General features: G+C 42.8%; 1 protein-coding gene across 1 annotated transcript; it reads left to right on the top strand.

Annotated features, from left to right (window-relative positions):
* The first annotated feature begins 1,651 nt into the window (after positions 1 to 1,651).
* On the top strand, positions 1,652 to 25,839 carry fam113 (family with sequence similarity 113). The gene is made up of 10 exons (XM_065950990.1): positions 1,652 to 1,724; positions 2,641 to 2,720; positions 3,215 to 3,447; positions 6,123 to 6,273; positions 7,996 to 8,219; positions 11,376 to 11,413; positions 13,325 to 13,402; positions 19,382 to 19,471; positions 21,253 to 21,382; positions 25,671 to 25,839. Exons 1-10 carry the CDS (start codon positions 1,652 to 1,654, stop codon positions 25,837 to 25,839), a joined length of 1,266 nt encoding a protein of 421 aa, XP_065807062.1.
* The last annotated feature ends 86 nt before the right edge of the window (positions 25,840 to 25,925 follow it).

Raw genomic sequence — 25,925 nt, 5'->3', positions numbered from 1 at the left:
CCGCCCAGCGCATCACAAGGTGTCCACTTCCTGCCATGGAGGATGTCCAAAGAAAACGCTGTCTGCGGCGAGCTCACGGCATTCTTAAAGACTCCTCCCACCCTGCCCACAGACTGTTTACCCTCCTGCCCTCTGGTAGGTGCTTCAGAAGCCTCCGGACCAGAACCAGCAGACTGAGGAACAGCTTTTTCCCCAGAGCAGTCTCTCTCCTGAACTCTGCCCCCGAACTCTGAACTCTGTCTCCCTCCTGAACTCCGCCCCCCGCTGACCCCCCTTCCCCTGCACATCACCTCACACCCATCATCCCCCCACCACTCCTCCTGGTCATACACACACATCTCTCATCCACCTGTATTATTGTATTATAGTATATTCATATCACCTCAATAAGTTATCGACCTGTACAATATGTCCATATTCTGTATATTATCTGTAATCTAGTATAGCATGCTCATTGCACCTTAATCTGTATATTATAATCTGAAGAATATACTTATATTTATAGCATTTATTTATATTTATAGCATCCCATTAATCCAGCCATATATACCTAATAATTCACTTTTTTTAGTCTACATCTGTAAATTTTGTAATTACTGTACATAGCACAGACTCTTGCACTTTCTTCTTATTGCACTTCTGGTGAAATGCCAAACCTCATTTCGTTACTCTATACTTGTATATGTGTAATGACAATAAAGTTGAATCTCATCTCATCTCAAAAGCAGCTCCCCTAGCGGCCGTGTGAGGCATTACCACAGATAATCTTAACGACCGCGGGAAAAAGACGCTTCAACGTCATTGTAGAAGATTTTGTGAAATTTTACTTTTTCTGTGGAAAGTCCGAGGATTTAGTAACACTCAATCGAAGGGAAGGTTAGCTAATCACTGTCAGTAAGGTGAGATATATGTCTTTTTATCCGTGTTTAAACATGTAACTTACCAAAAATAATTGTACATGTATAAAAGTTACGTATTTCTTTAATTCTGCTCACATTTATCCAATATACAATTATTATTTTTAAAGTTAGAGACACAAACTTTCCGTTTGTGGTGTCCCTTAATTTAAACTATCTTTCAATGGAGTCTGGCCTGCATCGCCCGTTACTGAAGCCTGAAATAAAACCGGGTTTTAAAGTTGAAAATTAGTTTCAGTGAATTGTAAAGTAATCGAAATGTTAATATTTGTAAAATAGTTTAGCTACTTTGGTGATTCTTAAGTGATTTCATAACTATTGTTGTGGCTACAAATCCTAGCTATAACTAGCTAGCTCTGTCAGACATCATGATGGTTATTTTGGAAATTGAAATTGCTAAATTAAATTAACTAAAATTTTCATTATTGTTTATGTTTGTTTTGTTGTTTTCGGGTCAGTTTTTAAACTATGAAATGTTTCATAGTTTAAAAGTTTGTTTGCTTATTAAAGAACAAAATAAAAAAAATACATTTTCAAATGTAAGCCGAGTTTTGGTGCCACTTAATGGTAAATATTGATAAGGATTAAAAAACGATTGGCCGTGAGCTGTAAGCGTTGTCAATCTTTAGAGGTAAGTGCTATTCTCTTAAATTAAAATAATATATGTATATTAAATGTTTAATTACTCCTTTCTCCAAACATTAGTCCTATAAACTGTCACCTGTGCAGCCATGATGACGTCCATCACGCAGAGTCAAGCCAGCAAGCTCCTGCACAACAAGTTTGTGGTGATTCTCGGTGACTCAGGTGAGAGCCATGAACAAAATCTGACCTGTAATTGTATTTAAGATAAACTTATGAGTTCTATACTCTGTCAGCCTTAAATTAGATTAATTGTTAACCTTTTAAAAGTAAAACTTCTGTTTTTGGTGCTGACATTAAGGAGTACAATGTAAAATATAAAGTGACTGAAATGATAAAGTGACTTTACTATATGATCAGACATTAAGGAAACATGTTGAAGTGCTGGCTTCTCTGACAACAATGCAGCAGCCAGTATGTCCTCCTTCTAACTTTAGATTCTGCTCCTGAATGCTCTGGATTTGTTTGGACCAGAGAAGGTAGGCAGTTTTAAGGCCCCCCCACACGGCCGTTTTGGACGCCCCTCGGTTATGAGAGCAGTTATCAGGTCAACAGGTGTTGCAGTGATGGAAGAGGTCAAGAGAAGTGGTTCAGATAGAAGTGATTGTACCCGACCTAAAAAGCCTCTGCATGTTTCTAATAAGCTCCACGAGCAGAAACGTGCTCAAACTAGGATCAATATTGGAGATGCTTTTGAAAAATGGAGAGAGGTTAGAACACAGAAAGGTTTACAGACTGATGCAGAGCTGGATAAACACTGAAGCTTCAGTATCCACCACATGGTGACCTGTGTGAGCATCGACTCTAGAGAGGAGGAGGCGGGGGGAGACAGCTTTCTAGTGTTTTACATTTGGACTGCAGTACACATTTTATTTAAAGTCTTACATATTGCTCCTTTAAATCTCTGTTTCCTAAAATGTGCTCTGAAATCTTTCTATAGATTATTGGATGTCATTCTCAGCAGCTTTTTACACACTTGACATTTCCTCTTTATTTTGCAGCCTCTTTTATTTCACTGTAATTGATTGACTACTTCTCCTTCTGTGGTTTGATCCTGCTGCCTTTTGTTCTTTGCTTTCAGTGCAGCGCACCATATACAAAGACCTGGTGCTGCTGCTTCAGAGGGATCAGTACTTGACTCTGTCTCAGCTGAAAACCAAGGTAAACGTTTGAACCATGTCTTTATTCACATGAAACAGCAGAGCCATACCTGTCGTTGAACTTAAATAATCTTTTTTTTATCAGGGCACATTCTTATTGAACAAGGAACTACAAATGACAAAGAACTGGTTTTGCTTTTTAATTTTAGATTCAATTTGACCTTTTTAAGGGTTAATAAAGTACCATGAGTTTCTCTGTAGAAAGTGCGAGTTGTAAACTTTAAAAGTGCTCTGTGCAGTTTCAGGGTACAGCAAAAGTACAGATGAGGAAGAGAGGCTGGGTGGCTCGTACCCGAGGTCAACCAGCCTCTCTGTAGGAAATGAACTATGGGAGCCCATTAGGAGTGGTGGAATAAGTTAGAGAAAATCTAGAATTAAATATTTTTAAATCCTCCTAGTTCTAAATCGATTTAGATGCGGTAATCTAAACATTAGGAAACAATGTTTTCCTACACTGTGACTCTGTCATTGAACGCCTCTCTGTTTGTCCTCTAGGGGGAGATCTCCTTCGAGCAGGACTTCCTGATCGAGGGGGGTCGACTGGGTTTCATGAACAATGGCACCAACTACAAAGAGGTGCGACAGTACCGCTCAGGCCACCACCTGCTGCGGTTCTACTTCCTGACGCGAGTCTTCTCCTCGTACGTGAAGAGCATCCTGGAGGACTTCAGACGAGGAATGAAACCTGACGTCATCATCGTCAGCTCATGTATCTGGGACATCTCCAGGTAACGTGACGTCTTACCGTCTGCTTTCTAGCGCTCAACACGTCCGTCAGAAAGTGAGGAATGTGGCTCGGGATGGGGGAGGAGTCACCTAGGCGGCCGTTAATATACCTGAGCTGCTGTTAATATACCTGAGCTGCCGTTAATATACCTGAGCTGCCTTTAATATACCTGAGCTGTGACTGCTGTTAATATACCTGAGCTGCCGTTAATATACCTGAGCTGCCGTTAATATACCTGAGCTGCTGTTAATATACCTGAGCTGCTGTTAATATACCTGAGCTGCCGTTAATATACCTGAGCTGCCTTTAATATACCTGAGCTGTCACTGCTGTTAATATACCTGAGCTGCTGTTAATATACCTGAGCTGCCGTTAATATACCTGAGCTGTCACTGCTGTTAATATACCTGAGCTGCCGTTAATATACCTGAGCTGCCGTTAATATACCTGAGCTGTCACTGCTGTTAATATACCTTGGTGGTCATATCGTCTATGTGTGCCAAACATTGTAAAGGATTTAAGACCAAAGGTAAAATAATTCCACTCATACTTTCTGGACTTAACGTATGTGCTCACATGTTTGCATCGCCACAACACAAAGTCGTGTGAAATTCCAAATGATATAATGGAGTTTGTGTCGCTCCATTTGCGGTTAAAGTCTCTTCAGAGACGTCTCAATAGATTATTCATTATCTGTCTTCTGTGTCTCCTGACGAGCTCTTTAAAAACACCACGAGCCGTCACAGTCTGCCTGCTGCAGCCTCCACACACACTGCACTCTGCAGAATAAGAATCATCACCTGCACAGCGTCTGCATTGAAATGACAGTGATGTCTTGAGATGAAGGTTCCTGAAGTTCTTTAGAGGGAAACTTGATTCTTCTTTCTCTCGCCTATCTGTCACATCGCATCCCCGTCCTCCACTCGTTTGTTTGGTTTAAATTTCATTAAAGTTGAGTCTTGTTGGGGCTCAGTCGGAGTGAGCGGGACATGACGGTGTGATTAATTATGCATAGAGAACAAGAAGCAGCCGTCAGCGGATCGTCTTTGTCCTGTTCTTGTTTTCGGATCGCTCCAGAACATTTCCTCTTCCGCATCAGGAGGAAATATTTGACTTAAAATCAAGAATTAGAGCAGATTTGTTGTCATAAACTAAAGCTGGATGAATTTAAAATGTTTATTTCAAACAGTGCAGACCAGGTGTTCTTAATCACTCACTGATTCCATGTGGGAGTTGGTGTTTCCATAAATGTCAAAGTTCAAGTCTGATTTTTCTTAAAGCTTTTATAGATCTGTAAAGAAATAGAAAGCCCGCCAGTGTTTACCTGAAGTGTTTCCACCTGCAGCTTATGAACAGTGTCGTTTTGTTTGAGACACAGATGGCAGGAGAAACATTTCGACTGCTGCAGATCAGAGTTTTCTTTTAACACTTCCCTTTTTTTGAAAACGCTTCAAGGCTTTATATTTCACACTTAAATGTAATAGAAATCCAGTATATCCTCTGAAAATAACTCTGTGAGTTATGACTGTCTACAATGGGTGTAACACCCGAGTCCCACTGTCTGTGATGTTTTCAGAGTTTTCAGAGTCATATCTTCACTTTGTTTACATCACCAGGACGGCCGGCTGACTCCTCCCCTCACGTATAAAAGTTGTTTAACTGAGGGACTAGAGAAAAGAAGAATAACATACTGTACTCACTGCTTAACTGTGTTTCTAGATCACGCTCATTTCAGGTAAATTTACATGCAGTGTGAAGATACGAGCTAATAAAGATCGCTAGCATTAGCATGCTAACACAATAATGCACAGGGTCTCTAAAGCTGTTTTCACAGCCTGAAAATATTGAGATCATTTCAGGAGGACTGCCCCGGAGATTAGCCTGAGCTGGTTGTTCACATGTGCACCTCACAGCGGGAGACTATCCCTGTCAGACGGGGGGGGGGGATCTCTCATTCTATGCACCGGGTGTCACATCAGCTCACTCGGACTTGCTGCGGAAAAAAATACTAGGAGGCTGGCAGGAGAAACTCCGGGTGAAGTCCGTGGCTCTTGGCGTTCACACATGCAGCTCCTCCTGGAAATACCAGGAGTGAAAGGCCAATATGAGAACAGTCTCTTGACAACGGCCTCGATATGTCCGTCATTGCCACGTTGCTTTTTACTGCATGTTTTATATTTGAGATTTTTTTTTTCCTTGGCTATGAGCATTAAACGGAGCACGCTCGCCCTCCTACATAGCTTAATGATAATGACAGCCATCACGGCTCCGATCAGATACAGCGCAAAGAGGATGTGGCTACATGACACGATCGGTTAGAGACAGAAACACGGGGATCATCAAAATATTTTAAAAAAGAGCACCCGTGACGTAAACAGTGGTCTTCTGGAAAGTTGAAAGACTATCAATATGAAGCACTCAGAGCGGCAGCACAGAAAAGCTGGAGCGCTCAGGGAATAAAAGATACTGGGCGCTGCACTATTTCTCCGGGCGCCCGTCTGCTGCTGCAAAACCTGCAAAAAAGAAGCTGGTGCTCAGAAAAGAACGCTAAGTAAACGGGGCATACGTTTTGAAGCATTTGCAGGTAGTCATATCGTAGAGAGTTTTTCATTCTTTCCAGAAAGTCGTTATAAACAGCTCGTTTTAACGGATCTGTTTTTCTAAATGTTTTGTCAGGTACGGCCCTATGAGTCTCGGATACTACAAAAGGAAGCTCCACCAGTTCTTCAGTCAGATTACAAGCATCGTTCCTCTCGACTGTCTCATCCTGTGGAACACGGCCATGCCACTTGGCGAGAAAATCAAGGGAGGATTCCTGGTGCCTGGAGTGAGTATTTCTCAGCGCCCAACCAAACTCTACACCACCACCTGGTTTCACTCCTACTGAAGGCAGCTTCATCCAGAGATCAGGGAAATCAGATTAAAAATAGAAGAGCTGCAGAGATGATGCTTAAAAATGATTGGCTCCTTAAAGTTACTTCCCTCTTTCTAAAAATGGATTGGACCTTCAAGCCTTTTCTGTTAGATAATTTGGGGTTTAAAAGTAACAATATGTAACTTTTTACACCTTTTAATATATTAGTTTTAAAGTTGATCTAACAGTACCGTATTTTCCGCACTATAAGGCGCACCGGATTATAAAGCGCACCTTCAATGAATGGCCTATTTTAGAACTGTTTTCATATATAGGGCGCACCGGATTATAAGGCGCATAGAATAGAACGTGTTTACAACTGAAGAAGGCTGGGAGATATTGTGAATATATAAATATAAATACGTATAAAACTATGTTTTATACGTAGTGCATTCACAATAACTCAACGTTGTTCAAACGTTAATGTGCATATTCACAATATCTCCCAGCCTTGTTCAGTTGTAAACACGTAAAAGAAACACTGTCTGATACCACTAATTCAAACGTTAGTGCATAACTCAACATTGTTCAGTTACGTATAACACGTAAAGCTCACTTTTTCAGTTCATTCCCCGTCCACGAATCCCTCGAATTCTTCTTCTTCAGTGTCCGAATTGAACAGTTGGGCGAGTACGGCATCCAACATGCCCGGCTCCCTCTCTCATTATCCGAGTCAGTGTCGCTGAGCGCCGTGTACAACCAGTATGTATCAACCAATTAACCAACTGATCCATATATAAGGCGCTCCGGATTATAAGGCGCACTGTCGTTTTTTGAGAAAATTAAAGGCTTTTAAGTGCGCCTTATAGTGCGGAAAATACGGTACATCAACTAATGGCATCTTTCCCTTGTGCTATGAAGGGTCGCGGTTAGAACTAAAGCTTTGAAATGAAAACATCCTGCACACTTCTCTCTTTGCATCACCATTTATGAGAAACTTCCCAACTTGTTTTCTTATAAATGGGGATGCTGAGAAACAGCAGTGTGCAGGATGTTCTCATTTCAAAATTGTTTTAATATAAAATTGAAGTAATTCTTTAAGGAGCAATATGTTACTCTGACACCTAGTCTTTAAAATGGGTACTGCAGTCCAAATTAAAAAAATTACAGAGAGCTGTCTCCCCCCACTCCATCCTCTCTAGAGTCGATGCTCTCACAGGTTGCCATGTGGTGGACACTGAAGCTTCAGTGTTTATCCAGCTCTGCATTGGTGTGTAAACCTTTCTGTGTTCTAACCTCTCTCCATTTTTCAAAAACATCTCTAATATTGATCCTAGTTTGAGCACGTTTCTGCTCGTGGAGCTTATTAGAAACATGCAGAGAGGACCAGAGCATTCAGGACCAGAATCTAAAGTTAGAAGGAGGACATACTGACTGCTGCATTGTTGTCAGAGAAACCAGCACTTCATCATAGCATGTTTCTTTAATGTCTGATCATATATTAAGCTTACTTTATCATTTCACTCACTACACATCTCACTGATTGGACCTTTAAGTTTTTGCATTGTTACAGTAAGTGAATATCACCAACATTTTAACTGAATATAAGACAACTGTGTTTGGAACAGTTGATATAAAATCCTTCCTGAAGCAGGTGACGGTTGGATTATTTATTACCATCACTGTATCATACAGGTGAGCCGCCTTGGCCCCTTTCTGCGTCACAATGTCACTGAAGCAAACTTCTTCAGCTGCATGGCCGCGAAAGAATACGACCTGGACGTCCTCGACCTGCACTTCCACTTCCGCCACAGCCTGCAGCACCGCATGCCGGACGGCGTCCACTGGGACGCGCTGGCCCATCGACACATCAGCAGCCTGCTGCTGCATCACATCGCTGACGCCTGGGGATTCGACCTGTATGAGCCCGCCGCCTCTCAAGGACAAGGTGAGTGCACACAAACATCTGTTTGACTGTTCAGGAGCGGACGTATTTGTGGTCCTTTATGTCAGATTATGCACGATTCAGTCCACTGAGAGCTTCTGAATTATAGTTACTCCAAATTTACTGTGATGAACAACAAATACCTTCTCAGGAATGATTAGTTCTGCTTACACAAGCCTACATGACGCATATCTACCGTAGATTAAAAGGTAATTATTATTATTTTTAGAGGTTATCATGCCTTTTCTAAGAGGACAGGACAGTGGATCAAGTCAGGAACAGGCAGGAGGAGAGAGTGGTAAAGGACTTACTATAAATGTCTGAGGGTGAAAGTCAAACTCCAAATTCCAGCCGTGTGGCCTCTGTGTATGAGACTTAAGGTTGGTTTCACATTCGGGACCAAAGCAATCTTTTGTTGCTTTTCCTGCAACGACAGTGAAGGCGTAGGGTGCAGGTTGTTTAGGCGGTCACCTTAACTATAAAGCGCTGCAGGAAGCCCTGCTGTTAGTTATTTAGACCCCCAAATATATACAAATACTGTCCAGGATTACAGCTGCAGTGATAAGCCTCATATACTTCTTTTCAGTGAAAATCTTTCAGGATATTTTCTCAACAGGTAAACACGGTTTGAGGAGCTTAAAGCTGTGGAGGAAAACTCACCACTTTGATTCTGAAAACTGCTGTGCTTATTTGTTTTCATTCTTCAAACACGCAGCCACTTCCTTTCATGTGACAAAATGGGTCAGGACGCCCTCTACTTCTGAAAAGACGACTCAAACATGCAAAATAAAATCTGTCAGGTACTGCAAAAGAATATTAGATGCACACGGTGAAAGTCGTCAAAGAAGACAAACGTTTAAATTTCCCCTTGTGTTCAGATAAAAGTCCTGAGTCAGCTTTTTTTTTCAGTATCGGTTACCCTTCACATTCTCGTTCCTGAAGGTTGTACAGAAAACGGCGAAGCAGCTCCTCATATTTACAGAACATCAGGGTGAAGTAAAACTTAAACTGTGTGGAGGAGTTAATCATGTCTGCATGTTCAGTTCTGCAGGGTTACACAGACTTTGAACCTCACAGAAACAGACCGGAGAGACCCAGTCCGAGACCGCTGCAGCTCCCAGGTACATGAAAGTGGTCGCTCAAATGTTTCTGTTGCTAGTTTAAGTAATTAAAATACAGTTTAAACAAGTTGAGGCCTGTGTTCATTTATAGATATTCTTATTGTAATCTTTGTGTGATGCTGTCTTCATCACAGTAACCCCTAAGAGATCGGTCCCGCCGCATTTCGAGCAGAGTACCGTATTTTCCGCACTATAAGGCTCACTTAAAAGCCTTTAATTTTCTCAAAAAACGACAGTGCGCCTTATAATCCGGAGCACCTTATATATGGATCAATTGGTTAATTGGTTGATCCATACTGGTTGTACACGGCGCTCAGCGACACTGACTCGGATAATGACGAGAGGGAGCCGGGCATGTTGGATGCCGTACTCGCCCAACTGTTCAATTCGGACACTGAAGAAGAAGAATTCGAGGGATTCGAGGACGGGGAATGAACTGAAAAAGGGAGCTTTACGTGTTATACGTAACTGAACAATGTTGAGTTATGCACTAACGCAGGGGTGCCCAACCTTTTTTGAACCAAGATCTACTTTTAAAGTTACCAGTCTGCAGAGATCTACCAGTCCACATAGTGAGCCATAGCCTTTACCAACAGCCTACAAACGCATTTAATACTCACACAACAAACAGAAAATAATAAATGAGAGTTCTGTAAAAAATAATGCAGACTACAGACTACAGCAGGCTGCTGTGAGATGATTTTGCTTTTGTTAAATTAGCTGCAGACACGGTGAGAGTGAACGGAGTAAAGTCCAACCGACTGTTTGACCGGGTCACGTGTGTTCCCACCTCGGTCCGTACGGATCAACTGTGTGCTGTAGCACTAAAAGTAAAAAGTAAAAAGGTTCGCGTGGTGGCTGGTACTCCAGTGCAAGTGTGTGTGTGTGTGTGTGTGTGTGTGTGTGTGTGTGTGTGTGTGGGTGTGTGTGTGTGTGTGTGTGTGTGTGGGGGTGTGTGTGTGTGTGTGTGTGTGTGTGTGTGTGTGTGTACTTTGATCATCATGTCTGCAGCAGAGAAACAGGGAGGCTGAGATCAACATTAGCTGTGTCTGCGTGTGAGTCAGCGATTTAACATCTGTTATCCGAGGAGGAAAAACATGCTCACGGCGGTAACAGCCTGAGTCCAGAGGTGTGTGCGTTTGCGCTGTATGTTGGTGTGTCTCGTGCCCCGCGATGCTCACAGTCATGACAGCAGAGAGGAGCAGAGAAAAGTAGCTGCAGCTACATCAAATGCGCTTAATACTCGTTGCATAGTTTCTATATATGACTTTTTGGTAAAACATTTAGCCCCCCGGTTTTACCTGCACGTCCTTGCGCATGCCTGCATTCTCTCTTTCGCTCGCTCTCTCATGCACGCAGCAATTTCATGAATAAATGAAAAATTAAATACACACAGGTCGGAAGTATACTTGGGCTCCCAACACAGGTATCGTGTGTGGGAAACAGTGCAATGAGATGAAATTGAAATCACTTTTCTATTTTACAATTGTATTTTATATTGACAAAACATCTCGCGATCGACTGAGAATCAGTCAGCGATCTACCTGTCGATCGCGATCGACTGTTTGGGCACCCCTGCACTAACGTTTGAATTAGCGGTATCAGACTGTGTTTCTTTTACGTGTTTACAACTGAACAAGGCTGGGAGATATTGTGAATATGCACATTAACGTTTGAACAACGTTGAGTTATTGTGAATGCACTCCGTATAAAACTACGTTTTGAGAGTTAAGAGAAACGGCAAAGAAATAATTTATTATTTGGGGAAATCGTCTTATGTACTTTTGTTTTTGTAGTTTTATACGTTACGTTTTATACGTATTTATATTTATATATTCACAATATCTCCCAGCCTTGTTCAGTTGTAAACACGTTCTATTCTATGCGCCTTATAATCCGGTGCGCCCTATATATGAAAACAGTTCTAAAATAGGCCATTCATTGAAGGTGCGCCTTATAATCCGGTGCGCCTTATAGTGCGGAAAATACGGTACCTTCTGGTCAGACAGACCCGAGCTGCCACAGCAAAACTCACGCAAACTCACAGGTAACAAACCGGCTCTAATGTCTCGTTGGTCTTACAGCCTGTGTTGGGTGTGTTTTTTTAATACATGAATACAGATAATGAGGATGTGATTTAAAGACTTGATGTGTAGATGAACATGGCCCCTCCTCCTGGGCTCATCGCCCCCCAGAAGCTCACATTCCTTGCAGGACTTGGTGTGTACATTTACTGCTTGTACCTACACTGCAAGCTAACGCACGCTAGCACACACTAAGCAGACCAACTCTAGTCCATGGGTAAAAGCCAACACAAAGTTCACCCTCATTCCAGAACGGGCTTTATCCACTTTGCTTTGCCGCCTACGGATTGTGTCTTTTACCAACATCCTCCTCGCTCCGTGTCGGATCGGGTAAATAAACGATCTAAAATGTAAAAAATAGCGGAGCAGTGTCGGTCATACAGCTGCCGTTATCAACAGAGTGTTTATCATAGAGACAGGATGGACGTGCAGCGCTTTTCTTCTCAGCGCACAAACGCTCAATGCACTAGCTCCAGAGCGCACAGCTAGCGCAACCTGTGGCTCTGCCTGTGTATCGTCTTTGTGTGGGAAACACTGAATTATAATGATGAGACCACAAGGAAGAAAATACTTCCACTCATATTTTCTGGACTTAACTTCTTTGCTCACATGTTGCACCACCACAACACTTTCTGTGATACATGGTCATGCAGCGAAGACATGTTTTGGACGGACACACGCTCACCTGCCTGCACGCAAAGACAACGCGCCTGAGCGAGAGAAAGCGAGCTGATATGCTGCATAGAAATTATTGTAAATGCTGGACCTCAGAGAAACCTTTTAATGAAAATCCACGCCCTGGTTTATGAAACCGCACATGCTCCGTGCTTAACAACAGAACTTGTGAGTCTCGTGTGGGAAGGATTGTTATCAAGAAGCAGCAAAACCAAGAGAGCAAAATCACGCTTTGTGCAGCTGTTAATGCAGACATTGTACCACAACATTTGCATTTACAGAGGGTTAACAGCGGATTTTGCTCTCTCTCTCTCTCTCTCTCTCTCTCTCTCTCTCTCTCTCTCTCTCTCTCTCTCTCTCTCTCTCTCTCTCTCTCTCTCTCTCTGTCGTCGCTCCGGTGTGATGAGGGAAAATCATTCATAGCAGGCCTATTTTTTTAACTTAGTAACGGATGTGATTTGAAATGTAGTGAATAACAAAACTTAACAGAAAACCTACTAAGGTAAAAGTACAAATTTTATAAACGACTTAAAAAGTAGTAAGTACACCAAAAAAATACTCAATTACAGTAACGCGAGTAAATGTAATTCGTTACTTTACACCTCTGATTATGACCTCATTAGGGAGAAAAGATGTGAAAGAAGTCGCGCAGCCAGCCTGGTCTGTGTCACTGTCTTTCCCAGCACAGCGTGCACTCAGCTTTCAATACACAGTTGGGGATGTGTTTTTAATCACGTCAGGTTGCAGTGATAGGGGCTACTGCACCTGCTGTAATGACGACGCGTGTTTCAGTATTTTATAACTGGTCGTACCGGTGTATAAGACGCACTTTTAATTTTTAAAGTTGGCTGCGTCTTATACACCGGATTTTACGATTTTACTTCTAGGGTATCTTGTTTTACTGTTCAATATTAGAAGTAAGTACACATTATTTGTTGGAAAAAGCTGTGTAGTAGTCCTCAAATGAGCAATGGCTGTTGAGAGAGAATTTGTTTTCTAATGGATTGTGGTTTCAAATGATTAGGCTCTCTTTCTCTCCCCCCCCCCCCCCTCCCTCTCTCTGGTCGCCTGCAGAGTAAACAGATGTGCAAGTGTTTACTGAGTGAGGGAGATTTATCACAAACTAAATTCAGTGAAGTAATACTTAAACTGTGTGTAAGGAGAAGCCATGATGGCGTTAATCATGTCTGCATCTTCAGTTCTACAGGGTTACACGGACTTTGAACGTCCCACCACCAGACCAGAAAGACCCCGCCCGAGACTGCTGCAGGACCTAGGTATGTAAAAAGTGGTCACTCAAATGTGAAAAGCCAACACAAGGTTCACCACCACACAGGTGTGGAGGCCCAGAAGGGACGATTGAGCAGCTTTACTTTAGGATAATAATTTATTTTGAAGGAAAAGGCTGCTGACTGACTCTACCTTTTACCAGAGAAAAACTTTATTCAGCTCACCGCGATGCGTTTATTGGTGAGCCTCTGAGTGTTGAGATTCGACAATCGTCAATACAAAGCACCACACTTCAGTTTGTCCACCTTAAAAATAAAAGCACCAGTCCTCAGTTTGTCCACCTTCAAAATAAAAGCACAACACTTCAGTTTGTCCACCTTCAAAATAAAGGCAACACACTGCTGTTTGTCCACTTCCAAAATAAAAGCACCAGTCCTCAGTTTGTCCACCTTCAAAATAAAAGCACCACACTTCAGTTTGTCCACCTTCAAAATAAAAGCACCACAGAGAACTAAGCGCCTGTGTCCACCTAGAGTTTTTTCCGGGCAGAAAAACGCCAGCTGTGCATTTGGAAGCACTTGCATAAAGAATTTGTGCGCTGAGAAGTAAATCTCTGCACGTCTCTCCTGTCTCTATGACGGCTGCTGTATGACAAACATGCACTTTTTTTCTCCGAGCAGTCTCCTCGTTGAAAGAATTGAAAAAAGACGCCGGTACACCAAATGCTGGGTTGCAAAGTAGATTTGACTTTAAATGGAACGCCACGTCTATTAAATACTTGGCTGTGTGGATACCTAGGGACTTGTCTAAAATATATGAAAGTAACTATGGCCCTGTTACTAAGTCAATTAAAGCAGACCTCAATAGATGGACTATATTACCACTAGACCTGTCAAATAGAATTGAAATAGTAAAAATTACAGTGCTTCCTAGGTTTTTGTACTTATTTCAGTCACTTCCTGTTGCAATTCCCGCCAAGGGCTTCAGTGAGTGGAATCGGATGATTTCAAGATTTCTGTGGAATAGCAAGAGACCCCGGATTAAATATATTACCCTACAATTGCCCAAAGATAAGAGGGGCCTTGCACTCCCATGCATTGAGGACTATTACACTGCTGCCCAGTTAAGACCACTTGTCTGCTGGTGCAACCCAGAGTACTCAGCAAAATGGAAAGATTTAGAACTGGTACATTCTGCATTACCAGTACAGTCTGTATTGGGAGATTATCAAAACCGGGAATCCTACCTGCGTGAACTAAACCAATGGACTAAGCTGACCCTTAGTGTGTGGTTCAAGACCTGCAAAAGGTTTCACCTTGAGAACCAAATAAAAATACTTAAATGGGTGGCCCACGATTCTGATTTTTTTTACCATCTGGTTTAGACATGCAATTTAGACTCTGGGCGCGCAAGGGTATAACTGCTTACTGCACTATAGCCAGTATTTATGACTTGAAATCTTTTAACCACCTTTCAAATGTATATAACCTTGGAAGATGTGACTTCTTCAGATATCTCCAGGTCAGGTCAAGTTATTAAACAGACAGAGGAAAGCGAATCTGACTTGGTTAACATATTCATTGAGGCATATAAGACTAGAGGTGTCAAACATCTAATATCACTGATATATAAGGGATTACAGAATTCCTAAAAACACTCTACTATTCAGGTCAGACAGAAGTGGGAGAAGGAATCCGCCCAGGAGATATCTGAGGATGACTGGAATGACATTTTGAACAATCAGGTCACAACAACCTGTTCAAGGGCCTGGCGGGAATTCTGCTGGAACAACTTAATTCGTTTCTTTATAACCCCAAAGTTGAAGTTTTTGCAGCAGGGTTCTCAGGGTCAGAACAAATGTTGGAGGCAATGTGATAAATCAATGGCAGATCACTTTCACATATTTTGGGATTGCTCACAGGTCCAGCCATTTTTGGAAGGAGGTTACAGAAGTAATGAGTGTTATGTTTAGAATAAACGTGGACTGCTCTTTTATCATACTATACCTGGGAAAAATCCCGGACAATCTCATGTCAGACGATAAATATCTCTATAAAGTCCTTCTGGTTGCAGCTAAGAAAGCAATCACACGGAGATGGCTACAGGCAAACCCCCCATCAAAGGATGATTGGTTAGCAATAATCAACGAAATACACTGCATGGAGAGACTGACCTTCTCATTAAGGCTAAAGTTTGACCAATATATAAAAGTCTGGAAGAAATGGAATATGTACTGTACGGAATGTAACTCTTAATTGAAAAACCCTGATTTGTGTATTTTGACTAATGTATGGCCTGTGTTACCTTTTTTTCTTTTCTTTCTTTTTTTTTTGATTCCCCTCTTTTCTTTTGTCTTGTTTTACTCTGAAAATATCAATAAAAAGAAAGTATCAAAAAAAAAAAAAAAGACGCCGGCGCTCAGAATAAAACGCTAGGTGGACACAGGGCCTAATGATTGATGCAGTGTAAACAGCGAGCATGCAATCGTGTGCGTTCCCTCCCGCTCGTTCACTGTTGGTCTTTGTGGTCTCTTTGCTGTTAGCTCATGAATCTGTGCACACTTCTTCTTCTTCAGTCTTTGTTTCCTATTTTCTTCGGTGCAGTCAGGGAATCTGGACATGCGTTCACTGATCTGTTCACTCGACCTCCAAGGCCAAGCGGTCGTGTTTTTATTTCAATTTAAAAATTATGTATTCCTCTAAAAGAACATATTTCTACAACACAAAGAAAAAGAATGATCATTTAATTATCTGCATGCCAATGATTGATTGCACAAAAGAAAAGCTCTTCAGCCTGCGTCAGAAAATGTTATTAATAGATGAAGAGGAGGACTGTGTGTTTGAAAAGGTTTGGGGACCCGTTCTTGTTTTTGGACTTAATCAAGAAGCCTTTAGAGCCGTGCACAGTGTTTAGTTATGCTAATTCAATGAATTAAACCCATTTTTATTATTTGTTTCAGTTAAGAAAAGCTACATGAGGGATTACTGGAGTATGAAAAGGCTGATTCTTGTCTTTTTTTAATGCATAGTGTGTGCTTTTGTTTTCCTTTACCCTCGGTGTGAACGTGTGTGTGCGTCAGGCTCTGAATGATAAATATGTTTTCAAAGCTTGTCAGTCATCCTGCACGGTCTGCTGGTCACCACACTGCAGGTAGTTGTGGAGTTACTGAGGAACTTTCCCCACCTTTCCTTCATTATTCTCTGGAAACTTTGAACTTTGCCAGCCTGCACAAACCTGCAGCTGCACAATACGGCGTCGGTTCAGATGATGTGCTGATGTGTTTAAATTTTGAGGCGTTGTGCAAAGTAAGCAGAATAAAAGTGAAGTTTGATTATTAACTCTGGCACACAGAAATAAATGCAGCTGGCTGGTCTGTGAGAGCTGCCACAAATTTACAAGTTATTTTTTATTACTGGCTCAACATTATTCCTCAACTTCAACTTAAACTAGAAGACTCAGGGCGCACTTACACTTTGCAACGTTATCCTGTACCGTGCTTAAGCCAGATTGTCCCCCCTCCCCATTCCCCTGCTGGTCTGCACTAACACTGCTCCAGGACTAACCAGGCCTGAGCACGGTTACCTCTAATGTCGTAATACAACACATGTATGACTTTACGTTATCATCAAGCACGCTCAGTTTACAAGACAGGCGGACTTGATAACAAAAAATAAAAACAACTTTTCAGAAAGCGGCTGTTGATGTCACCGGCACTGTTTGCTGCCTATGGATCTCGTCTTGTACTCGCATCCTCCTCGCTCCTTGTCTGATCGGGAAATAAACGATCTCAAATATAAAACATGCAGTAAAAAGTAACGGAGCAGAGTCGGTCATACAGCGGCCGTTGTCAACAAACTGTTGTCATAGAGACAGGACGGACGTGCAGTGCGTTTCTTCTCAGCTCACAGACGCTTCATGCAAGAGCTCCCGAGCACACAGCCAGCGCTTTACTGCCTGGAAAAAAACGCCATGTGGCCTTAGGGCCTTAAGCTAGCTATTAGCATGCAGAATCATTTGTGCCTTTTTCATTTCACAGAAATAAAAGACACAGCTTTTATTTTTACCGGTGTCGTACAGGCCTTATTTGGAGACTATCCTGTTAAAATGTTGTCCCCAGTCTTTCTAAGAACAGCTGAGACACAGTGAGGAAGAGAAAAGCTAAAGCTATGAGCTGTATGTCTCAGACGTCCAGATTAATAACAGCTGTTTTTAAAATGTGAATAATCCACGGTTAGATTTCATGTGGACACATTTACACACTCGCGATTGATGAAGCTTTTACTCAGCTACACATTTTCATTATCTCCAAACATTTGTAGGATAGAAATTCAATATTTCTGAAACAGGAGACATGTTGAACAACAAGCCTCTGGTAGAAAAACAACACTGACACTAGTAATAAAAGATCCCACCGGCCCTGTTCCTGCTGTTTCCCCTCCGGCCTTTCATCGTTTTCATAGCTGCACTCGGCAATCAGACGTGTCGGTCCACTCGCCGGGGTACATTGATTGCATCAGAGCAGTAATCAGCGCTCATTCAGAGTCGAGCCTTCACCCTTTAGCCGGTTCACGACGACTCATACAGAGCCTTCTGAAGGTTTAAAAGCCTCCTGCCCACCTTTAATCAACCAGAGAGAATAATCACAGTCACAGTTTCTCAGCTACTCTCTGTGATTTCACTCTGACATGGATGGATATAACATCAGAGGGAGACAGATTTCATCACATTACCTTTAATTTCTGACTCTTGTTTTTTAAATCCCCCTTCTCTTCATTGATTCTAATGCTGATTATTTAATAAGGGCTTTATTTAGATCAAAACTTTATTCATCCTGAAGGAAACCTGAGATGCCAAGAACAGTGAAGTGTGGGACAAAGATGAGTCGACTGATGCAGGGATGAAGGGATCAGGTTAAGGGTCAAGAGGTGAATAGATGAAGGGATGCGGCTACAAGAGGGAAAAATGTGCGGTTAGGTTTGGACAGAAGTAGGAGGAGGATGGACTGGTGTCAGCCGATGCCGGCACGACTTTGAGAAACCAGAGAGGACTCTGGACGGGGAGCCGTGTCTTTGTTTCTCTCTGTCCGGAGCCCGAGTGGTTCCTGTATTTAGACAATGAAAGTAGTGAAGAAATATATCAGAGGGGTTTTGGAGGTAGGGAGTCATAGTAATAAAAGCAAGTAAGGTGTTTTCTTAAATACATTTGAAGCAGAAATGGGTGGTGTTCGAGGCGTCGCTTAATGTCCCTGAACCCAGTTTTAAAAAACTTTATTTGGTGCGAGACTTAATGAGGAAATAAACTTTAAGACTCATTAAAGTTCATCAGAGACACTTTGAGATCAGACACTGGGGCTGGAAACATTTGGACAGTGTTTCATCTCTCAGTCAGAAGGTCGTCCCTCTCTCCCTCTCTCTCTCGCTCCGTGTGTTTCCTTTAATGTGACACTCGTTAGTCTAATTGATTTCGACACTAGAAGAGGAAAGTCACCGGCTGCAGGGGGATGACAGGAGAAAACATTCGGCTAATGCTTCTCCGTTTAATCTTACAGGAGGTCATGCCAAGTCATGGAGATAAAAGATATTTGTATTCAGTGCAGATTTCTGCAGAACTGGACGTGAAAAACAAGCTGGAGTAAAAAACGATATACTTTATCTTAAAGGCAGGGTTGGTAATTTCCTCCAGATCCACTTTTTCAGATTTTGGTTGAAATTGTCTTTAGTTCCTGACAGACATTAATAACTCATGTTCTCTGAAAAAGGAACAAAGAAAATCCGTCATCTGTATCAGTTGTAAGCCTCTAAAAACTTCAACATATGTCTGCCACGAGGTACCAATCTGATGAACCAATCAGACGCCTCCCTGTCTCCCTACTCGTTCTCTTCCCCCTTGCCTGCTCTAGCCCACATTCAAAGCTCATCACCGATGACAGAGTTTATATTATACACAGATCATCGAATAAAAGTCCAACAAATATTTAAAAATAGACGCTGTAATCACTCTTTTGTTGTCTCCTCTGTTGCTGACAGGTTATCAACCTCTGAACCGATTCCCGGAGGAGCGAGGTCGTCAACAGTTACAATACGATCAGCCATCTTTTGACTACAGGCTCCATGAAGGTATGAATCTGTCTCTCCGACGACGAAGCTCAAAAAAACGCCATGAGGACCCTAAAACTATCCTGCAAGACTTCCTCGTGTTCTTACGTCGACTAAATAATGTCCCGCTTCAGTGGGATCCAGAAAATGTTTAAATCCAAAGTCACATTAGCCCGTTTACTCCATGCTTGTCTTTGCATATTCGATGTCAGCAGATTAGTTTGCAGTCCGTTGTGCTAAATCAGCCTCTCCTGTCAGCCGTGTAACCCTCGACTTTCAGGTCGTGGCGTTCCTCCGAGTGTTTCCTGGCTCTCTGATACAAACACAGCCTCTTTTCATGTGCACCAGCTCATAGTTTAGGGGCGCCAAACAGCCACTGTAAGAGTTTTGAATTATTGATTTGTGCTGGGAAAATACATAAATATGAGGAGTGAGTCATGTCTGGTAAATGAAGCTCAAAAAACTTGGAACAACGCCTGAATGATGATGAAAACAGTGCAGGGAAGATCACAAGCTTTTAATTAAATATGTTTATAATAAAGCAGGAAGATGCTCTTTAACTTATCCAGCAGCTGGAGAGCAGACGAGGTGTGAAAGGAGTCGTGTTAGTGTCCACTTTTCTGTACTCTAGCGCTTCCTAAGGTAGGTTTGTGCGTCACATGTACACAGGTGTTTTCCTACAAAGCCAAAGTTCAAGTCTGACCTGTGCCTCCTTTCTCGAATGTCTTTCCCTAGGGGCGGCTGTGGCTCAGTTGTCGGAGTCAGGCGTGTCTTAATTCAAAGGTCAAAGGTTAGATCCCCAGATCCTGCAGCCGCATGTCCGATGTGTCCTTGGGCAAGACACTTAACCCCAAGTTGCTCCCACAGTCTCTACCATCAGTGTGTGAATGTGTAGGTGTGACCTGCGGAGTAAAAGAGCTTTGAGGAAGACTTCTTTGTCGAGAAGATAAATATACAAGCTCAAGTCCGTTTACCATTTTTCTCTCTCTCTCTCTCTCTCTCTCTCTCTCTCTCTCTCTCTCTCTCTCTCTCTCTCTCTCTCCCTCTCTCTCTCGATAGAGTTATAGAGGATTATTCCTAGTTTAGATTGGGTGTACGTCTATCAGCGCTCTGTGAGGTAATTCTCTGAGAACGAGGAGCTGCCTACCTTTGCCTCAATCCGATATATTGTGTTACTGTTTTGTTCAGTTTGGATCCAACAGCCCGTCCTAACGGCAAATGACGTGAGCGTCAGCGACAAAATCTATCGTTTTCTATTGGAGTGTGGTGCGCCGTTTTAACCACGACGCCCCTGGAGGGGGCTCTACAGCAGACTACTACTAGTCGGCTACTTTTTTTTTCCATTTTTGATTCTGTTTTTTTTTTAAAAGTTTGACTCACAAGTTGCTGCCTGCTTTTCCGTACGTTTAAGAAGCACTCAGCTCCAATAAAATCATGACAGCGATTTCTGCCCTTCTGTGTCAACCCTGCTTCTCTGTGTGCAGTGTTGGTTCCTCAAAATTTCCCGGGGGGGGAGGACCCCCAGTTCCCCCTCTTGTCACCTGTGCCTCCTTATGGTTAAATGAACCATGTAGTGAAGAACTGTGATACAGTTCTGTGACCTTAAGGCAACGCAAAAAAAGTGCTGTCAATGGTCATGGGCCGTTACGCTCGTTACAAGGTGCATAGAGTCACTAAAGACAAGATGTTTATAAATCTGTCTGACAGGAAGTGACTCTTTGAATTTTACAAAGTTCTGATGTTCTTTTGGAAAGTTTCTTGGGTCCAACAGATTCTCTGAGGGATTTTTTCTTTCTCCTCAGGTGGAAATAATAGTTTCCGAGCAGATGATCGCTGCATGAGATGTAGGAGGAGGAGGAGGCCCAACAGGAGGAGGCCGTACCCCTCTCGTCAGCCCCGCCACACGCCACACGGGCACCCTGCGTACAGATGGTGAGCTGCAGACACAGAAACCCATTACAGGAGGCACACGGGGGACTCCTGATGCGACATTAACGGAGCGATTTACGAGAAAGAAATGTTCACTGCGTGAACTGTTAGAAATAAAGTGGGTACCCCGTACCCCGTAAGTTAATTTGAACTCTCCGGCTGTTGCTTTGAGTGTGTATCAGGTTAGTAATTAAGGTTAGATAGAAACACGGCGCTGCTCGCCATAGCTGAATTATAATTCACTGATCAGTGTTTCAACATGTTCCAAAATCCAATTTAGTTCAGATTTCTGTTGATGGAGTTTAACACGATGTTTTCTGTTGATAATAAAAAAGTTTTTTTCTGCTTCCTGTCTGCGGAAAGTCGTTCTGTGTGCAAAGACTTTCTCTGTTCTTCATCCCTCTCTACTCTGAATCCATACAGAGACGTTCATGTCTATCAAATCTAATCCTCCTCTCTCCTCATCTAACACCTTGATCTGTAGCCTCGGGCAGCTGGCCACCCACAGGTACTCTGTGTTCACACTGTGCTGAGCAGCCAGCTTTGACCCAGAAATGTGGACTATATAACCTGATCAAACCGGTCAGATCGGGCTGGTGCTCCCAGTTTGACATCTCTATGAACAGAGGTGTGAAATGTGCTCGGTCTGTCCGTGAAACAATGTGAGACCTGTTTTATATTTCTCTTTTCCTATTAAAAATAAAATTAACTTGACTGGAGTCTTCGTTGTTTTTGCAGCAGAAATCTAAAGGCCCTGACACACCAAGCAGACGGCGAAGAACTAGTTGCGTCAGCGCTCAACGCCTTTTGTCTTGGCCAAAAAGTTGCACTTGAACACACCGCAGTCACTGCAGCTGATGGCCAACCACCACGTTCGTTCTGTGCATGCATGAGAGGAAATCTCCATGCCAGCAGGGGGCGGTAGTCTGTAATCGTCATTCCAGAAAAAGGGAAACAGAAAGAGGACGAGGATGAACGCGGAGAAATAAACCGTTTTTGTGATACGAGAAGACCATTTGCGCACCGCTGTGGCTCACCACTCTTAATATAGATACTTCTAATGGAGAATAATGTCTGATAAAAAGTTGAAAATGGCGCTGGCGTTCTCAGCCCTTGATCTTTTAGTGGAAAAAGAAAAGAAGAAGCACTTCGGTATTTCTTCTCGTGCTCTGGCCCTCCTATTTCGCTTAGCGGAACAGCCAGTCAGAGAGATTCCAACCCCACAACTGCACCAGCAACTCTGCAAAAAAAAAAAGGTCAAGTGAGGCCGACATGTAGGGCCGGGGCTGGACACATCGCAAAAACTAGTGCGGCGACCGCTCACAGACGGATGGCCAACTGTCTCCTCGGTGTGTCAGGGCCTTTAGGCTTCAGTATTTTCTGTCTTCACACTGAGTCTCCCCTGTCATACATTTAGGCCCTTGCATTGTTTAGCAGTGTTGGGCAAGTTACTTTAAAAAAGTAATTAGTTACAGTTACTAGTTACTTCTCCCAAAAAGTAACTAAAGTAGTTACTGAGTAACAAATTATAAAAGTAACTAGTTACTTTGGAAAGTAACTATTTCGTTACTTTCAAGTAAATTTTTAAATGCTCAAATGTGTCAAAGAATTTGGACCCCACCTCCACCCCTCTTTAACAGAACTTAAAATACATGTGCATGTTCAATTATTTATGATAAATCTGAATATTATAATGAAATGGACACTTAATACAATCAATAATTAACAGAAACAGTGTACACAAATCTAAACTATTTCAATGTTGCTGTGGGACAAAGTGAGACTAGCCTCCAATCAAATGTCATGTATTATTGTAGATATTATAATTACTGTGTTTATATAGTGGATCCGTAAAAATGACATAATAGATGTTTTGTCTGCTGTGGTAGACAAATATTCTAATTTCTCAAATGTCTGTTTGAGCACGACATTCATTTGAGCATGTTGGGCGTCTATATAGTTCGCGAACGTCTTTCTACATGGCAGGCCAATCCCTGCTCTGACCGGTATTTTGGCAACTAGTGCTCTGAATGACTCCGACTCAACCATCGATAATGGCAGCATATCCTCCACAACATACCTGGCTACCAGTTTGTTTAGCTCGGCCTGAGACAAAAAGTGTGGTGGTGGGGCCGTAAAATCAAGCTTCGGTTGCTTAGGTTTTGTGGCACTGTCTCCTTCTCCTCCGGGGGTCTTCTTGGCCAATAATTTTGTGGAAGCATGTAGCGTTGAAAGATGTTTCAATAAGTTTGAATTGCTCGACACCGACGTGGAGAGGCTTTTGACTCCAGGGCTTAATGTGCATTTCACGATTACACTCGTTCCTTTAATTTCTTGGAAGGAAAAGTAATGGCTATACTTCCACTTAAAGAAGGCTACTGTTGGATTATTTGGGCTCGCCATTCCTGTTTCTCGTTGACTCATTTGTGTCGTTGTGTGTCCGACTAAGCATGCTTTCGAATTTGTGTAAACAACACCCGCCCAACTCTACCTCTGATTGGCTCACCATGAAATTTTTACTCTACCTCAGCCAATCGTCATCATTTATGCGGTTGTCTCGTGTCCGTACTCACCAAAGAGGAAGAACAGTAAGAAATATCTTTGCCGCTCGGCTTAGAGATCTAGTTGGTCTGATGAAAAAACAGCTTCAGTCATAGTAACGCACCGCATTTTTTGGCAGTAACGGTAACGGCGTTATAATGATGGGAAGAGTAATCAATTAGATTACTCGTTACTGAAAAAAGTAACGCCGTTAGTAACGCCGTTATTTATAACGCCGTTATTCCCATCACTGTTGTTTAGTAATGTGGACTAAGACCCCCCCCCCCCCCATGGCTTCTCCTTACGTAAACATTTTTCAGTGTTGAAGTGAAACAAGCTTCTCAAACACCCCAGAGTGACGCAGAAACACCCTTACCTTACCCTCACAACTAAAAGAACAATAAACCCACATTTTTTAGCTATTATGTGACTTAAATTTGAAAACTTGATATTATCACAAACAAAACCAATCTGATCCTTTTTTAACAGAGTAGTTTGAGCGACTCTGTTCTCCCTCGGGGATCTTCACTGCAGAGTTAATTGGAAGCTCGCTAAGCTCTGCCTTTAAAGTTTACTCCCTAACTCTGATTATTCCTCGGCCTCAAAGCACAGAGCCAGCCCGAGTTTAACGGCAGGCGCAGAGAACGTCAAGCGAAACTTCAACAACATTTGGATTCTGGAGATGTTCCTCGGAGCTAGATCAAAAAGGACGGAGGATTTCTTTGTGGTCGGACCAGCAGGTTCTTCACAAGCGACAGCAGCAGTCAAAAAAACACAGCCTTTCATCAGGAGCCTTTTAGAGTTGTGTCCTGTGTTGGTCCACTTCCTTGTTAGGACTCGGTTGCATTCCAAGCAGCAAAGTATAAAATCCTGCAGTTCTTCGAGTGTCCACTAGAGGCTGGCTGCAGAAGCACAGGAAGTCACATACACACTCATTCTAAAAAGCCTGTTTTTACAGCAGAGGTTAACATTATTACAGCCTGGTTCTAAAAAACAAATAGGTGTGATTAGCTCATGTCTCGATCGACACACACTGTACGGGGGGGATGAATGTTTTAATGACCTGATTGACAGGTGGTCGCGGTGTAACGGTTTGTCAGGAGGTTTAAAACCCTCCTCAGCTCCAGCTCTCAGCCTGTTGTTAGGTTGACTGAAAGTTAGACTGAGACAGCATTTCCAGCACGGAGACCGCCATCGATGGGACTCCAGCGCCCCCTGCAGGAACAGACGGGACCACCTCTTCAAGCGGACTCGGGATCTGTACCTGGGTACGGTACGCTTGTGTCCACACTGATCAAATGAACTTGACTTTGGGGTTAAGCATACTCTGAACCAGGTCCAGGACCCTGAAGTGAGTCTCCCCCTTCATGATTTATATCTCTGCTTAAAAACAACTGAAGCAATAATTGATTATCAACAGCTGGTCTTCAGGGAAACAGATACAACAAAGTAATCGATTGCTTGTTGTAGCACTAAAAAAAAAACAGCTTCTGATTGCTCTCCTCCAGATTGTGCTTTCATCTGTTTCTCGAGATCACGTATCTGGACTCACACACAAAGTGAAACACGGTATAAAAATACTCAGCTTGTGTCTGAGCTGCAGTTTGATCAGAATCTTCCTCATTTCACAGCCCCCCCCCCTTCCTCTTCTCCGGCTGATCTTCTGCTCGCTGATATCCATCTCCGTCTGAGCGTGGGGGTTCATCCCAGTCTTCAATTACATCCTATAAATGTCAGGCTGCCTCTGCAGGCCGCGCCTCACGGGGCCAACACGGCCCGGACGTGAGAGGAATCGAACCGACGTCGTCTCCATGCGCGAGAGTGAGCCTTCATTAGGCGCGTGTGTTATCGAGGAGAGCGGCAATAAGCTGGCAGCAGCCGTTGCTCCAGGGCCGAGCGTGATAGAGCAATTAGGCTGATAGTCAATTAGACCGTGCGGCTAATTGACTCGTGATTAACGCTGGAGCTGATTAATAAAGTGGCGGCGCTCTTCTTCTCTGCTCTG

The sequence above is a fragment of the Labrus bergylta genome, chromosome 22 (genome assembly GCF_963930695.1).
Source record: "Labrus bergylta chromosome 22, fLabBer1.1, whole genome shotgun sequence".
Taxonomy (NCBI): domain Eukaryota; kingdom Metazoa; phylum Chordata; class Actinopteri; order Labriformes; family Labridae; genus Labrus; species Labrus bergylta.
The sequence above is the reverse complement of the archived record's forward strand: the minus strand, read 5'-3'. Positions and strand labels throughout refer to the sequence as shown.

What these genes read in the sequence shown, in the direction of transcription:
- fam113 (XM_065950990.1), top strand. Translation starts at nt 1,652, where the DNA reads ATGACGTCCATCACGCAGAGTCAAGCCAGCAAGCTCCTGCACAACAAG. An exon ending in GGTGATTCTCGGTGACTCAG is followed by an intron (nt 1,725 to 2,640) that starts GTGAGAGCCATG and finishes CTTTGCTTTCAG; the next exon opens with TGCAGCGCACCATATACAAA. An exon ending in GGGCACCCTGCGTACAGATG is followed by an intron (nt 21,383 to 25,670) that starts GTGAGCTGCAGA and finishes CTGCCTCTGCAG; the next exon opens with GCCGCGCCTCACGGGGCCAA.